This window comes from Phacochoerus africanus, chromosome 13 (genome assembly GCF_016906955.1).
Source record: "Phacochoerus africanus isolate WHEZ1 chromosome 13, ROS_Pafr_v1, whole genome shotgun sequence".
NCBI classification, from domain to species: domain Eukaryota; kingdom Metazoa; phylum Chordata; class Mammalia; order Artiodactyla; family Suidae; genus Phacochoerus; species Phacochoerus africanus.
The window spans coordinates 64,098,457-64,113,168 of NC_062556.1; the positions used below are offsets into that span (position 1 = coordinate 64,098,457).

Genomic DNA, 14,712 nt, shown 5'->3' on the forward strand with positions numbered 1-14,712 from the left:
ACAACTACTTCAAGATGTGAATGCTTCGGAGTTCCCGTCATGGTGCAGCAGAAACGAATCCGACTAGGAACCATGAGGTTGAGGTTCGATCCCTGGCCCCACTCAGTGGGTTAAGGATCTGGTGCTGCCGTGAGCTGTGGTGTAGATAGATAACAAATGCAGCTCAGAGCTGTAGTTCTGATTGGACTCCTAGCCTAGGAACCTCCATGTGCCCCAGGTGTGGCCCTAAAAAGCAAAAACAATAAAACAAAATAAAAATAAAAATGGGTTCAGGAACCTCTTTCCCTCTGGGGCAAGAGAGGACTCATATTCCTCCCCCAGGACTGCGCACGGTCGCTACCCAGTCATGCTAGTCAGCACAGGAGGTGGATCTATTTGCTGCTCCTCCTTTGAGACATTTTAATCACCTGCCGTCATCACTGCACACCCAGAGCCCTGTGCCGCTGCCACTGCTGCCCATAAATGAGCACAGACCTTACACACAGGACACGGGAGCATGGGAGAACACAGGACATCACGGAACGACAACCAGCTCTGGCACTGAGAGCGTTAATTCTCACCTAACTACACACAGTGACATATGACATAAAATCCACCTACATATTTAAAAGTTATTTGTCACCAAACCTTGATTCTTCGGATGCTGACGATTGCTTCTGACACCTTCTCAACGGCTGAAGGGAAGAAGAGGGTGACTGTCAACCTCACAGCGGCATACAGTGTCACGGCCACAAACACGCGGCGGGCTGTGATCACATTGCCAAGCAGCACGTAGGTGGTGAACGTGATAAAAACGATGATTTTGCTTGCAACAAAAAACGATGCCAAATTCATTCCTCTAAGGTAAGAACTTCTCAGAATCTTGGAAATTTCCTTCCTGGAAAAGACAGTGGGAAACAGGTTTTAAAGAAGCATCAACAACCAAGTCATGAATTCTGGAGCCTTGTGTGGGGGGCCCCTTTCGAGGGGGTGGACACAGATTAGGAGAAGGCACCCCACAGCATGGAGACCCTACACAGTGCACACCCGGGGGTCTGTCCGACACAAGGACCACACACCTCATCACCCTGTCACGCTTCCAGGAATTAAAGGCTTAAGGTCACACTTTTAAACATTCTGGATCAATAAGACCAGTCTGAACAAGCAATGAGTACTGGAGGTCCTGTGCCGGCTCCTCACTGATGACAAAGACACAGCCCAGCCCCTCCAGGAGCTCATGAACTCATGGGGGAAAAGAAGCAACAACCCCAAGCCTGGGAGACACTGAGACATTAAACAGAGGCAGCCAACGCAGCCCCCACAGCACAGAGCAGAGCCTGGAACCAAGAGCTGTGGAGTCAGGGCGAGTCGCACACACGTGGAACCTCAGAAGACGAGCTGGCGTGGGTCAGGCGTGGCGGAGACCAGAGAAGAAGGAAGATGAGAGTGTGTTCCCGGCAGAGGGAGGGGCACCCACAAGGGTGCAGAGGTGAGAGGTGACAGGGTGCTGCAGAGAGGTATAAGCCCCTTGTGCTGGAGTATAAGCACTCAGCAGACACTCATCATGAAAGGTGGGGAAAAGACTACAAACGTAAAGCAAAGTAAAAAGAACAGAATTTTCATAGTCTGCCTGGAATGGAAGAATACTGATTCATGAAGTCTGGGCTGATACAGGTATATCCAAACTCTATAATCTTCTCATTTATGCTATATTAACATCAAGTACAGTTTTAGTTTAAATATCATGTCAAATATTAACATCTTAGAACCATTCCTTATTTGGGATTAAGGATATTAAATATCTGGAAATATTTCATTTCTGTACATGAAGCACAATTTATTCCTTTAAGAAGATAAGAAATGCAAGTATAAGATAAAATCATATCTCCGTTATTCTACTTAAGCCCACAGCCACATGCAGGGGGTGGAATGGATAGTATTTAAAGGCACCCTAATGTGAAAATACAGTGAGGCTTCTAAATCATGCAGTTAAACAGGAAACAACGAGTTCCCACCGTGGCCCAGCAGAAACGAATCCGACTAGAAACCACGAGGTTGAGGTTTCGATCCCTGGCCTCCCTCAGTGGGTCAAAGATCCGGCGTTGCCGTGAGCTGTGCTGTAGTTTGTAGACAAGGTTCAGATCCCATGTTGCTATGGCTGTGATGCAGGCCGGCAGCTGTAATTCCAATTCGACCCCTAGCTTGGGAACTTCCACATGCCTCACCTGAGGCCCTAAAAAGAAAAAAGAAAAAAAAATCTATGTGGAGAAAGAATCTGAAAGAGAATAAACATGTGTACGTGTGTAACTGAAACACGTTGCTGAACAGCAGAAATTATCGTAACCTTGTAAATCAACTCTATTTCAATAAAACTTTTTTTTTTTTTGGTCTTTTTGCCATTTCTTGGGCCGCTCCCGCGGCATATGGAGGTTCCCAGGCTAGGGGTCGAATCGGAGCTGTAGCTGCCAGCCTACGCCAGAGCCACAGCAACGGGGGATCTGAGCCGCGTCTGCGACCTACACCACAGCTCACGGCAACGCCAGATCATTAACCCACTGAGCAAGGGCAGGGACCGAACCCGCAACCTCATGGTTCCTAGTTGGATTCGTTAACCACTGCACCACGATGGGAACTCCTATTTCAATAAAACCTTTTTTTGAAAAGTAAAATCTCATTTTATTTGACTTTTTTATTTTGAAGGATATAATCACAGTATTTGGTTTTTTTTAAAGTTTGCCATTTGTATATACTTTTCTATGAAATTCCTGTTCATATTATTTGTCCAGTTCTTTATTTTTAAAGGTTTTCCTCTTTCTGTCAGCTAAGTAAATTGGCCATTTATTATCTTTTCTAATATTAATTTTTTTGTGATATCATTTTATTTTATTTTTTCCGGATTTTAAGTGATTTTATTGCTGCTTTTAAATTCTTTACCATGTATTCTTTTTGTATATATAAAATGATTTTTATTTTTTTCCATTATAGCTGGTTTCAATAAGTTTTAAAAAAAGAAATAAAGTATGAAAATATGGTGTGATATATACAAAAACTTACCTTCTCAATCTGGCAATAAGGTCTGCAAATGACTTTTCCCAAGCATACATTTTTATTATTCTGATGCCAGTTATAACTTCATTCATGGTCCTGATCCTGACATCTGTGTAAGCTGCGGTCTTACTCCTAAGGGGACACACATGAGAGGTGAACCTTAGTGACCACAGCCCAACTTTCTGTAGCAGCAGCAGGGGGCACAGGGAGGGACCAGGAATCATGTGATTCCCTGCAGCCCTTTTGTGCTGATGACACAGGCAGGTCCTACTCAAAGTACAAAAGAGAAAGACTTCAATGAGCCAACCCTCCAGCCCAATTATTCAACAAGAAACTTGGAGAACTTGCAGGATCAGCTAAGGAAGACTTGAAAGGAGTCGCATATAAACTGTTGGGTGTTCACAGTTGGGTGAGAAGGCAGAAAGGAATCTTACAGGAAAAGACTGCCTGTGGAATAAAAGGCTGGGGAGTAGCCAAGAAGAGGCTATTAATTCCACCTGGGAAAGGTGAGCAAGAAAAGCTTCACAAACTCAGTCCCCTGGAACCAGGTGCTGAACTCTCTACATGGCAGAGAGAAGAAAGGAAATCCCAAGCAGAGAAAAATACCATGCATAAAGGAACCTCTCCGCCACACCACCACAAAAACCCTCAATGTCCTCAAACAGAACAGCATCTCCATCACGTTACAACCTGGACAATGACCCTCCTCCAACCCTCTGGGACCTGCTTCAGGTCTAACTCATCACCACGAGGCTCTTTGCCACATATGCTGCTGAGAATGTGGAGCTTTAAGAAAACATAATTAAGACTGACCTTGCCCTTAGGATGCTGATAACTTAATGGAAACACTGAATTAAAGCAAGATGAGAATGGCATTCCCGGCGTTCCCATCATGGCTCAGTGGTTAACAAATCCAACTAGGAACCATGAAGTTGTGGGTTCGATCCCTGGCCTTGCTCAGTGGGTTAAGGATCTGGCGATGCCGTGAGCTGGGGTGTAGGTCGCAGACAAGGCTTGGATGCTGTGTTGCTATGGCTCTGGTGTAGGCCAGCGGCTACAGCTCGGATTAGACCCCTAGCCTGGGAACCTACATATGCCACAGGAGCAGCCCCATAAAAGGCAAACACACACACACACACACAAAAAGAATGACATTCCACCAGTGGCACAGTGGGTTAAGAATCCAACTGTAGTGGCTTGGGTCGCTATGGAAGTGCAGGCTCTATCCTGGCCTCATGTGGGGGTCACAGCTGCTACAGCTTGGATTCAATCCCTGGCCCAGGAACTTCCAGCTGCCATGGTTACAGCAATTTAAAACAAACAAAAACATACAAGACGGGAACATATATACCTGAAAATGGCTCTAATATAAGAATAACAAAAATATACCCAGCCAGAAATGGGCTTTGTGAGGTACTTAGTACACAGGCAAATTCTGCTTAAGGACAATATTGATTCTGTATGGTGGACAATATTTATTCAGGTTCGGTGCCTGAAAAGCTAGTCTGGGAAGCCAGCAAATGAATGCCTTTGCCTTTCCCCTTCAAGACCAGCCTTTAGCTTAACGCTGGAGCCTCCAGTGGATAAGCCTGAAGGGTCTACAACACGCACAGAGATCAAACAGATGTTTTTCAAGAAAAGCATCACTTAGACTATAGATGTTACCATGTACATATTGCCTATTTTTTAAAGCAGTGTTTCTCTTACCGGAGTGAGGAAAACAACTTCCCCAAGCAGCTTTGCAAAGGCAGAAGAATAATTAGAACCGCCATTCCGGCAAGACACGATATTCCTATTTCCATCCAGAGCAGGGCAGTCACTATGAGAGCTTGCAGTGGCCCCGCCCACAGAAAGTGTAGGAATACCGTTACCTTAAAAAGAAAAAGACAAAGCCTCTTAGGACTATATAAAAACCAAGGAGGAGTTCCTGTCATGGCGCAGTGGTTAACGAATCCGACTAGAAACCATGAGGTTGCGGGTTCGGTCCCTGCCCTTGCTCAGTGGGTTAATGATCCGGCGTTGCCGTGAGCTGTGGTGTAGGTCGCAGACGCGGCTCGGATCCCCCGTTGCTGTGGCTCTGGCATAGGCCGGTGGCTACAGCTCTGATTGGACCCCTAGCCTGGGAACCTCCATATGCCGCGGGAGCGGCCCAAGAAATAGCAAAAAAAGACAAAAAAAAAATAGAAAGGCTGGGGGGAAAATGTAATTGTAATGTATACATGTAAGGATAACCTGACCCCCTTGCTGTACAGTGGGAAAATAAAAACAAACAAACAAACAAAAAAAAACCCAAGGAGTTCCCGTTGTGGCTCAAGGGATACAAACCCAACCAGAATCTATGAGGATGTAGGTTCAATCCCTGGCCTTGCTCAGTGAGTTAAGGATCCCGAGTAGGCACGAGCTGTGGTATAGGTCACGGACGCGGCTCAGATCCTGCATTGCTGTGGCTGTGACGCAGCTACAGTTCGGACCTGACCCCTAGCCTGGGGCTTCCATATGATGTGGGAGCGGCTCTTAAAAAACAAAAACAAACCAAAAAACACTAAGGACACAGTATAGAAACAACCTGCTCTGAAAGAACAGACAGGAACCTAAAGAGAAATGACGACACTGGGTTTTCCACCTGCTAAAGCAGAGGTCCAAGCATCCGCCCCAGATGAAGCTGTTCTGGGGCAGCACAGGGCCCAAAACAGGGTCCTCCAGGGAGAACCGGAGAAGCAGGAAGGAAGATCTCAATTCTGTCTACACCAGAGATGAGCTCAGGGCTTCTCCATATTTTCTCTGCCCCCAAATTCAGCCACCACTGCCCCGGTAAACCTGTATTATTTAGTATCCATCAATTACTAGTGGGTAATGTAATACATTTATAAGATACATGTTTTTTTAAAAAAGAGTGTGGGGACAGCGGAGAGCAGGCTGCGTCTGACTGGGGACCCCCCATCTGGAATGATTTCCCAAAGGCTCCCTGGGCAGCAGGCACCGAACAGGGAAAAGGGGGAGGAACAGTCCCTGCCCCCAGCCCATACCACCTGGACGAGGAGCAGACAGTCCAGCAGCAACAGCAGCACAACATGCCAGGAAGGGCCCTCCAGGGGGACCCTCAGGGACATGGCTGCCTGTTTATTACTTGGAAAATAAAACTCGCTTCCATGGGACAATATACATTATTACCTCTAAGCTGCACAGAGACGAGATGAGCACTGGATAAAAAGAACCCTTGTCTTATGTCAACCACTGATTCCTGACCAACCCAAACACTGGCATCGAACCTCCCAGCCAGCTAAAATCAATCCCAGTAAAATCAGCAGGAAACGAAGAAGGATCCCTCAAGTACAGCTCACCTGGTCAAACTTGTTCACATCGTTGGACAGCAGATTGACTATCTGGCCCGTGGTCGTCTTCCCCATGGCCAAGTTGCTCAGGCGAAGGGCCTGAAATATGAGCCAGAAAGAGAAATGATACAAAGTCACTCTTCTTTTGTCGTTTGTTAGGACCACACCTGTACCATATGGAGGTTCCCAGGCTAGAGGTCCAATTGGAGCTATAGCTGCTGGCCTACGCCACAGCCACAGCAATGCCAGATCCTTAACACACTGAGAGAGGCCAGGGATCGAACCTGCATCCTCATGGACACTAGTCGGCTTCATTACCGCTGAGCCACAACAGAACTCTCACAAAGTCACTCTTAGAACATAGCAAAATGAGGTATGTTTTCATGGGACTTGAGTGGTGTCAAGAGGAGCAGGATGGGACAGCAGGGCTCCAGGGACCTGGTTCATCCATCAGCTCCTCAACGTGGCAACAACCACGCCCTCAAGGACAGCAAACAGAAGCTAGGAGGCAGAAGCAAAACCCCTCACCCTGTTTTTTTTTTTTTGTCTTTTTGCCATTTCTTGGGCCACTCCCGTGGCATATGGAGGTTCCCAGGCTAGGGGTCTAATCGAAGCTATAGCTGCCAGCCTACGCCAGAGCCACAGCAACGCAGGATCCAAGCCGCATCTGCGACCTACACCACAGCTCACGGCAACGCCAGATCGTTAACCCACTGAGCAAGGGCAGGGACCGAACCCGCAACCTCATGGTTCCTAGTCGGATTCGTTAACCACTGCGCCACGACGGGAACTCCCATCACCCTGTTTTTCATTGAATTTGAACACACCGAAAGTATAAAGGATGTAGGTTCATGTGAGTCAACTGAAGTACTGTGAGCCAAATTAAATGAGAGTAGGGCGGCTATCTTAAGGAATGAAATTAGGAGAACTGGTCTATAAATTGAGAATTAATCATTAATTCTGTGTGTGACATCTTGACACTTTGGTGTTAGTTTCCTTATTAATTGAATAGAAACAACTTCATACTGTGCATAAAATCATAGGACTCCTGTGAGTGTAATAAATGGCAAATATTTATTATCTACTCTCTGTGTGGAAGACACCAGCTGTTCCAGGAGATACAGGGACTGGTGCATCACGTCCTCCTGAATTTACAGAGGAGACAAGATATGCACAAACACCTGTAACTCAAAAGTGAACAGAACTGTAAATTCAGTAGCAAAAGGAACTGCAGGTTTCCACAAGTGATGCTGTGGCGAGGGCGGAGCTTGGAAGATGAAGAGGAGAAACTACATGCAGAGAAGAGAAGGTCACTGTGGGTGAGAGGAAGCCATGCGGAGACTCGGGGGAGGGAAAATCTGGCCAGAAACGCGGTCTAGGAAATAGCTAGAAGGTTTGGAAGGCAATCCAGAGCAGTGAATGTTTTTTGCAATTTAGGAAAGTTAATCAGAAAAACTAAAGTACAGAAGTGATTGGCCAGGGGATTGTCTGAAGAAAGGGAGAATTAGGGGCCACTGAAACAGTCCAGGCAACCCAGAATTCTAAAACCAACAAAAATAAATGTCCTTCAAATGGGGAGGGTGAAATCAAGACCTTTTTAGATGGTCTAAGAGATTTTTATCAGCGGCCAACCTGATCTTTAAATTATAAATATACTAATAGCACAAGGGATAGCAAAGGGTAAGAGTGTTATTAATATAGATTAACATTTTATTAAGTACTCCAATATTAATACACAAAAGAGACTTACAGAGAAGATGCCTATTTTGATCTCTAAAGCAAAATTACAAACATGAAAAGAGATACTACTAAACAAATCAACAGAGGAATCCACATGTAATATTAAAAATTATCTGACTGTTGAAAGAGTCAGGAATGGGGAAAAAACAGATGAAACAAATAGAAAATAGTAAAGTGAAAGGCTTAAACCCTGGCACATCAGTATTTACACTAAATGCAAAGAGACAAATACTCCAATTAAAAGACAGAGACTACCACACTGGATTAACAACAACAAAAGACCCAGCTTTCTATATATGCAAGATGCACTTTAAATAAAGTAAAAGGATGGGACAAGATAGGGTACGCAAACAGCACACACAAGAAACAAGGAGTGGTTATGTTACTATCAGACAATGTTGATTTAAAGACAAGGAATTGAATTACCAGAGATTAAGAGGGACATTTCATAAGGATATAGCCGTCAAGAGTTCCCATTGTGGAGAAGTTGGAGACGAGTCCGATGAGGAACCATGAGGTTGTGGGTTCAATCACTGCCCTTGCTCGGTGGGTTAAGGATCCGGCGTTGCCGTGAGCTGTGGTGTAGGTCGAAGACGTGGCTCGGATCCCGAGTTGCTGTGGCTCTGGCGTAGGCCGGTGGCTACAGCTCTGATTCGACCCCTAGCCTGGGAACCTCCATATGCCACGGGAGAGCCCTAGAAATGGCAAAAAGACAAAAAAAGAAAAGATAAGGCTGTCAGTTTACAACTACGGAGCTTTGATATACATGTGACAAAAGCAGAGAGAAATATGGAGAAAAATCAGAAAACCCCACTGTCACAGCTGGATATTTCAACGTACTTTTTCTTGGTAACTGCTACTAATAGACCAAAAAAAAAAAAAAAAACCGGTAAGAATACAAAACATTTGCTTAAAAACAAGTAACCTGCTCTGCTCTAAGTGACATTTATGAACACCACGCCCAGCAAAGGTAAGTCAGTTTTTTCCAAGCACACATTGTAAGTTCACCAATACAGACCATACTCTGGGGCCATAAAATAAATCTCGATAAATTTCTAAATGTAAAAATGTTACACAGAACATACTCCAATGACAAGAGAATTAAATTAGAAATCCATAATAAGATAAACCTTATAAAGCCAACTATTTGGAAATTAACAACTTATTTCTTCCTTTTTTTTTTTTTTTTTTGGCCAAGCCTGCAATATGCAGAAATTCCTAGGCCAGGGAATGAACTACCTAAGTGACCAGAGCCACAACAGTAAAAACACTGGATTCCCAACTGCTAGATCACCAGGGAACTCCTAACAATGTGAAACCATGGGGGGGGGGGGGGGGGCATCATAAGAGAAATAAGAAATGTGAGTAATCAATTATATGTCTTTTGCCCTTGGGCCTTATCAGCTAGTTGAGTGCAAAGACCTGTCATACTCATTTATATCATTATCATAAAAATAGCTACCGATTTTTGTGTACATACTGCAAGCCAGACGCTAAATAAGAAAAAAAGCTTACAAAGCAAGAATTTTTCCTGTTTTACAGATAAGAAACTATTCGTGACTGACAGTTCTTTGTTTTGTTTTGAATGAAGCAAAGTGATCATAATGAAGAAGAAACGTTGCCTGCCACATCATCAGCAAACAAAGGATATTGCAGCCGTAGAGCCATGACCTTACAGCCGGCCTGGATGGTGAGCCCTGGGGGAATTCAGGATGGAAACAGCAGGCTGGTCGTCAAGCAGCCAACTGAAGCCAGTGATGCAGCCTGAAGAGATTCAGGAAGAGAGAGCAGTGGATGCTGGCCCCAAAGAGCTAAAATACACCTTTTTTTTTTTTTTTTTGGCTTTTTAGTGCCATACCTGCAGCATATGATAGATAGTTCCCAGGCTAGGGGTCTAATCAGATCTGCGGCTGCCAGACTACACCACAGCCACAGCAATGCAGGACCCCAGCCTCATCTGTGACTTATACCACAGTTCATGGCAATGTCAGAGCCTTAACCTACTGAGTGAGGCCAGGGATCGAACCCACATCCTCATGGATCTTAGTCGGGTTCGCTAACCACTGAGCCACAACGGGAACTCCTGAAATACATTTTTAATAGGCCCAGATTTTACAGCTTCCCATACATACAAAGCACTCATTTCATTAATACGAGATGTGTAGTTTTCTTTAAGTCACTTTTTCATGCTCCTAGTCATTATTATAAACCCCTATATAACCTGGCTGCCCACCCTGCCTGCCTCTCAGGAGCAGGCTCTCAGTGATCGGAACATCCTGTGTCCCAGGCCTGAGTCCTCACAAAGTCCACTAAATAAAACCTAACTCTCCACCTCTAGCTTGTGCTTTTTTTTTTTCCCCCGTTGACACACTGTTCCTCATGCACAAAATTCAAGTTTCGTTCTAATAAACTTCACATACACTGCAGAGGAAAAAAAACATACAAATTAATGCTAATGTTTTGTTGACATGTTACAAAAGGATACTATTTGGTCACATTTGTTTTCCTTGTGAGAGCAAAATACTTCTATTGTGAGAACAAACAAAACAAATTGGAATCAACATTTGGCACCACGTATGTCAAACCCAAAGTCAATAACATCTAAATATCAGTAAGAAATAAAAACATCTATCAGTATCTTTAAAAGAGCGAAGAACATATATATACAGGAAATTCACTACACAAAACACAAATGGCTAATGAAAATTTACAAATACTCAAATTTAAAAAAAACATTAAATATACCATCCAAGCTTGGGGATGGGGCCATCTCATTTTATAAGAAATGAATGTAAACAGTTATCTCTAGAAAGAATCTGGTGTAGCAACAGGCTTCAAATGTGCACACACTGTGAAGTGAAAGATGTCTCCGAAGGTTTAGCTTTAATCCAGTTCAATGTACCACTATTTGTTAATATATAAAAACTGGAAAACAAGCTAAATATCAAATTTTAGTTGCATAATATACACAATTTTAATATAATGCTAATTTTGAAAGAAAAATTGAGATGTAATAGATAATACTAAATAGTAAAGATGAAAGCCATACAAAATGGGATAAAGTATAGAATAAATTTCCTGTTTGTCTCAGCGTATTTTCCATTCCACTTCTCCAGAGGGAGTCACTTAATCTGTTTCTTAAGATCCATGATATAATAATCTGTGTGAATGCAGTTGTGTTTAAATATATGTATTTTATTCTGTAAAATAAATAAATAAAGATACTAAGGCATTTAGGGGGAAAAAAAATTTCTTTTCCAAGAGTCCTTTAGAGCACAAGGTGCAAACCACAGTTCACCATCCTCATGAGGCAGAACCTCGTCACCAACGTGACTCTTACCCAATGTCATTGCCCCTCAGCGTGTGGAGGTCCCCCCGAACCCCGACTGAGTGCTCCAAAGGGCCATGCTTTTAGGGTTTTCCCTACATTATATTATAATTCTATCTTGTCCTTTGCCATCAGGCTATGCCTTCAACAATCGACTATCTCACCGTTACCTAGTGCTGTTTCTAAACTAGGACGCGGCTCGATAACATTCTGAGTCAAGAGTAAACAGGCTCAGAGTAGGAACCTGAAGGAGTTTCAGAACAGAAAGCATTTAGGTCACTTATTCTGCATTCTGTATTTACTTCCCGCTTCACGGCCCTACCCCGGAGTTCAGCGAGTCAGAATATGCAACTCCAACAGGCAACTACGGTGAGAACCCTGTTCAGCTCACCTGGAGCAGAAAATTGCTGTATTTTTCCCATAGTGTTGACTAAGAATGCTGTCATACCCACTTTCATGATTGCATAATCTAAAAATAAAACCATTCATCTCTGCTTTTGAGGGGAGAAGCAAGGAATCTCAGCCTCATGAACACGACAGGTGAGCTCTATAAAACTAATCAGATTCCCTCTATAGTTCTGTAGGGAAAAAAAACAAACGGATTGAAGGGAAGGGAAAACAAAACCCATACAAAATCAAACACCTGCTGCTCTGTAATCTGAAAATTCCATTGCCCTTTTTTTGGTGGTTGTTGGCTGGTTTTCCATGGCTGGCACACAACCTAGCACACCCGCTGGGAAGCTCTTTGCGAGCTCTGAAGGAGGTGGCTTTCACCTCCTGAAGTACCATTAGCTTTCATTTAATTTCTGCAGTCCACCGTTACCATTATACGAGATAACTACTGGAGCCCCGAGGCCAGACTGCTATGTTCAGACTTGACTTGGGAGCCTTTGAGCATAATGATGGGGACCCTGAGAACCATGGGGGGGGGGGGGGCTGTGATACCTACTCTGAGGCTGCGTTTCCCTTCATTCCCTGACCTTGTTCCCCTCTTCCAGGGCTATGCGTCTTGATGCTGGCCTCTCCAGTGCCCTGGGAAGCCCTCCCAGGCCCTGGAGCTCCTACAAGATGAAAACAAGGAGAGCCTGGCCAGGCCCTCCATACTGATAATTGCCACAGAGGGAGCCACCGTTTGCTGGTGACCATACTACATGCAAAAGACCACTCCTCACTGTGGGGGGCCAGAAGTGACCCCCCAGGTCCTTGGCAACTAGAAAATCTGAATCAATGAACTGAAAGTCTGAATCCATAAACATGAAAAACACTCATGGTGTGTCCGTGAGTAAAGGGATGGTCAATATATATTGTTTTAGGAAAATGGCTACAATGCCATTAATAAAGTCTATAATATCAATGCAACGAATACATCAGGCCATTTCACACATTTTCAAAGCGAGGTCACATCCCCAGATAATGACTGAAAGAGCCTTCACCCCCAAACCCTTCCACAACCAACTGCTTCCTTTGAAAACCAAGCCCTGTCTGATTTAGCAATCAAGAGAGGGGAAAAGAGACATATGAACACCACAAAATAGTTGCGGCAAAGGTGAGCTGATAGGGCAACAGGAAGAAGGAAAAACCATGCAGAGTGTGTAAAAAAACCCGAGAACATGTATAAATGTACATTTTAGGGTTCAGCAAGCAAGAGACGATGCTAAGAATACAAACAACTATACCCCACCAGAGGGGAGGAAAAAAAATTTCTATCAACATTTTACCTGTAGCATGTTTACATTTCTAAAAATAAAAAAACTGAAAAACAGGAAAGTGTTGATAATCTTTCTTCCTAAAAATGGCATGCTCAGTTAACGTAGCATGTTTCCACTTCTAAAAATAAAAAAAAATAAACAACAGAAGTGGGGAGTTGCTGTCATGGCACAGCAGAAAGGAATCTGACTAGGAGCCATGAGGTTGCAGGTTCAATCCCTGGCCTTGCTCAATGGGTTAAGGATCCAGCATTGCCATGAGCTGTGGTGTAGGTCGCAGATGAGGCTCAGATCCCAAGTTGCTGTGGCTCTGGAGTAGGCCGACGGCTACAGCTCTGATTAGACCCCTAGCCTGGGATTCTTCGTATGCTGCAGGTGTGGCCCTAAAAGACAGAAAGACAGGAAAAAAAAAAAAAAAAAAAACACCAAAACAGATGTGTTTAAAACCTGTCTTCCTAAAAATGGCATGCTCAGTTGTAAACATTTATACATGAGGCCATGTGTTGCCTTTTCTTGTTGCAACTATACTCAAGAGGGAAAGAAAATGCCCATTTACAGGATTTCCCACTGTGGCTCAGAGGGTTAAAAACCCGACACAGTGTCTGTGAGGACGCAGGTTTGATCCTGGCCTTGCTCAGTGTTAAGGTTAAGGATTGGGTGTTGCCGAAAGCAGCAGTGTAGGTCGCAAATGAGGCTGGGATCCGGCATTGCTATGGCTGTGGCACAGACTGCACCTGCAGCTACACTTCACCCCTAGCCCAGGAACTTCCGTGTGCAACAGGTGCAGCTGTAAAAGGGAAGAAAAAGAAAGAAAGAAAATGTGGGCTACAAACTCACCTGTGGTACATAATTTCACTGAGAATTTGTCAAAATGAGACTTTTCAGAAGGGTGATTTTCCTGTTTCCTAATGTTTTCCATTTATCAACGTATTGAAACTTGAAGAGGTTGGAAAAGCAGCAAACCTAAAGTAACCAACAGTGCACACCCATAATATCAAGAAACTAGCATTACTCCTCCCTTAAACACCATCTTGGAAGCTTTCAGAAATGAAGAAATCTGTGCAGCAGGCAGGAAGAAAAAATTACAGAAGCAATTTCTCATTATTTAGCTGTTACCTAAACAATGATTCATTCACAACATATACTTTTATAACCACACATGGCAAGAGCAGCAATGCCTTAATTTCTCTTGGGGATGCACATAAAGGAACTAAGAGAAAAATGCACAGAGCAATGAGGAAAAACTCTTCCCAGAAAGCCTTTGCCAAATTCCATTTTCCTAAATCCCATGGTTCTCCTACTCACTGGAGTGGAACATACCAAACAGAAGCCGGGTGCCCAGAGCTGCCAAGTCCCAGAGATACCAAGCAAAGAAAACGACCCGGTTAGCTCATCTAATGAGTCCCCGAGGGAGGAGGAGATGAGGACTTCAAAACAGACCCACGGCAGAGCTGCTCGCTGGGAGAGGCAGCCAGAGCAGGTGCAGTCCCCTCTTCTTCCCCAACCAGCTGAAAGCTCATCGCCACAGTAGATAACGGTGAACAGTAGTTTCTTCCACTGAATACTGAGTAAATGACTG

At 44.1% G+C, this 14,712-nt stretch overlaps 1 protein-coding gene across 2 annotated transcripts in view; it reads right to left on the reverse strand.

Annotated features, from left to right (window-relative positions):
* ABCC4 (ATP binding cassette subfamily C member 4) overlaps positions 1 to 14,712 on the reverse strand; it is a 219,713-nt gene that overhangs the window by 146,447 nt on the left and 58,554 nt on the right. Inside the window, exons 1-5 of one of the 2 annotated variants that reach the window (XM_047756443.1) lie at positions 8,526 to 8,569; positions 6,369 to 6,458; positions 4,735 to 4,898; positions 3,034 to 3,159; positions 628 to 877 (exon numbers count right to left, since the gene is read on the reverse strand). In XM_047756443.1, coding sequence (XP_047612399.1) covers positions 628 to 877; positions 3,034 to 3,159; positions 4,735 to 4,898; positions 6,369 to 6,434 — 606 coding nt within the window. In that variant the 5' untranslated portion in view covers positions 6,435 to 6,458; positions 8,526 to 8,569. Of the gene's footprint in view, positions 1 to 627; positions 878 to 3,033; positions 3,160 to 4,734; positions 4,899 to 6,368; positions 6,459 to 8,525; positions 8,570 to 14,712 lie in introns of those variants that run through there. The other variant, XM_047756442.1, reaches the window with a different exon arrangement.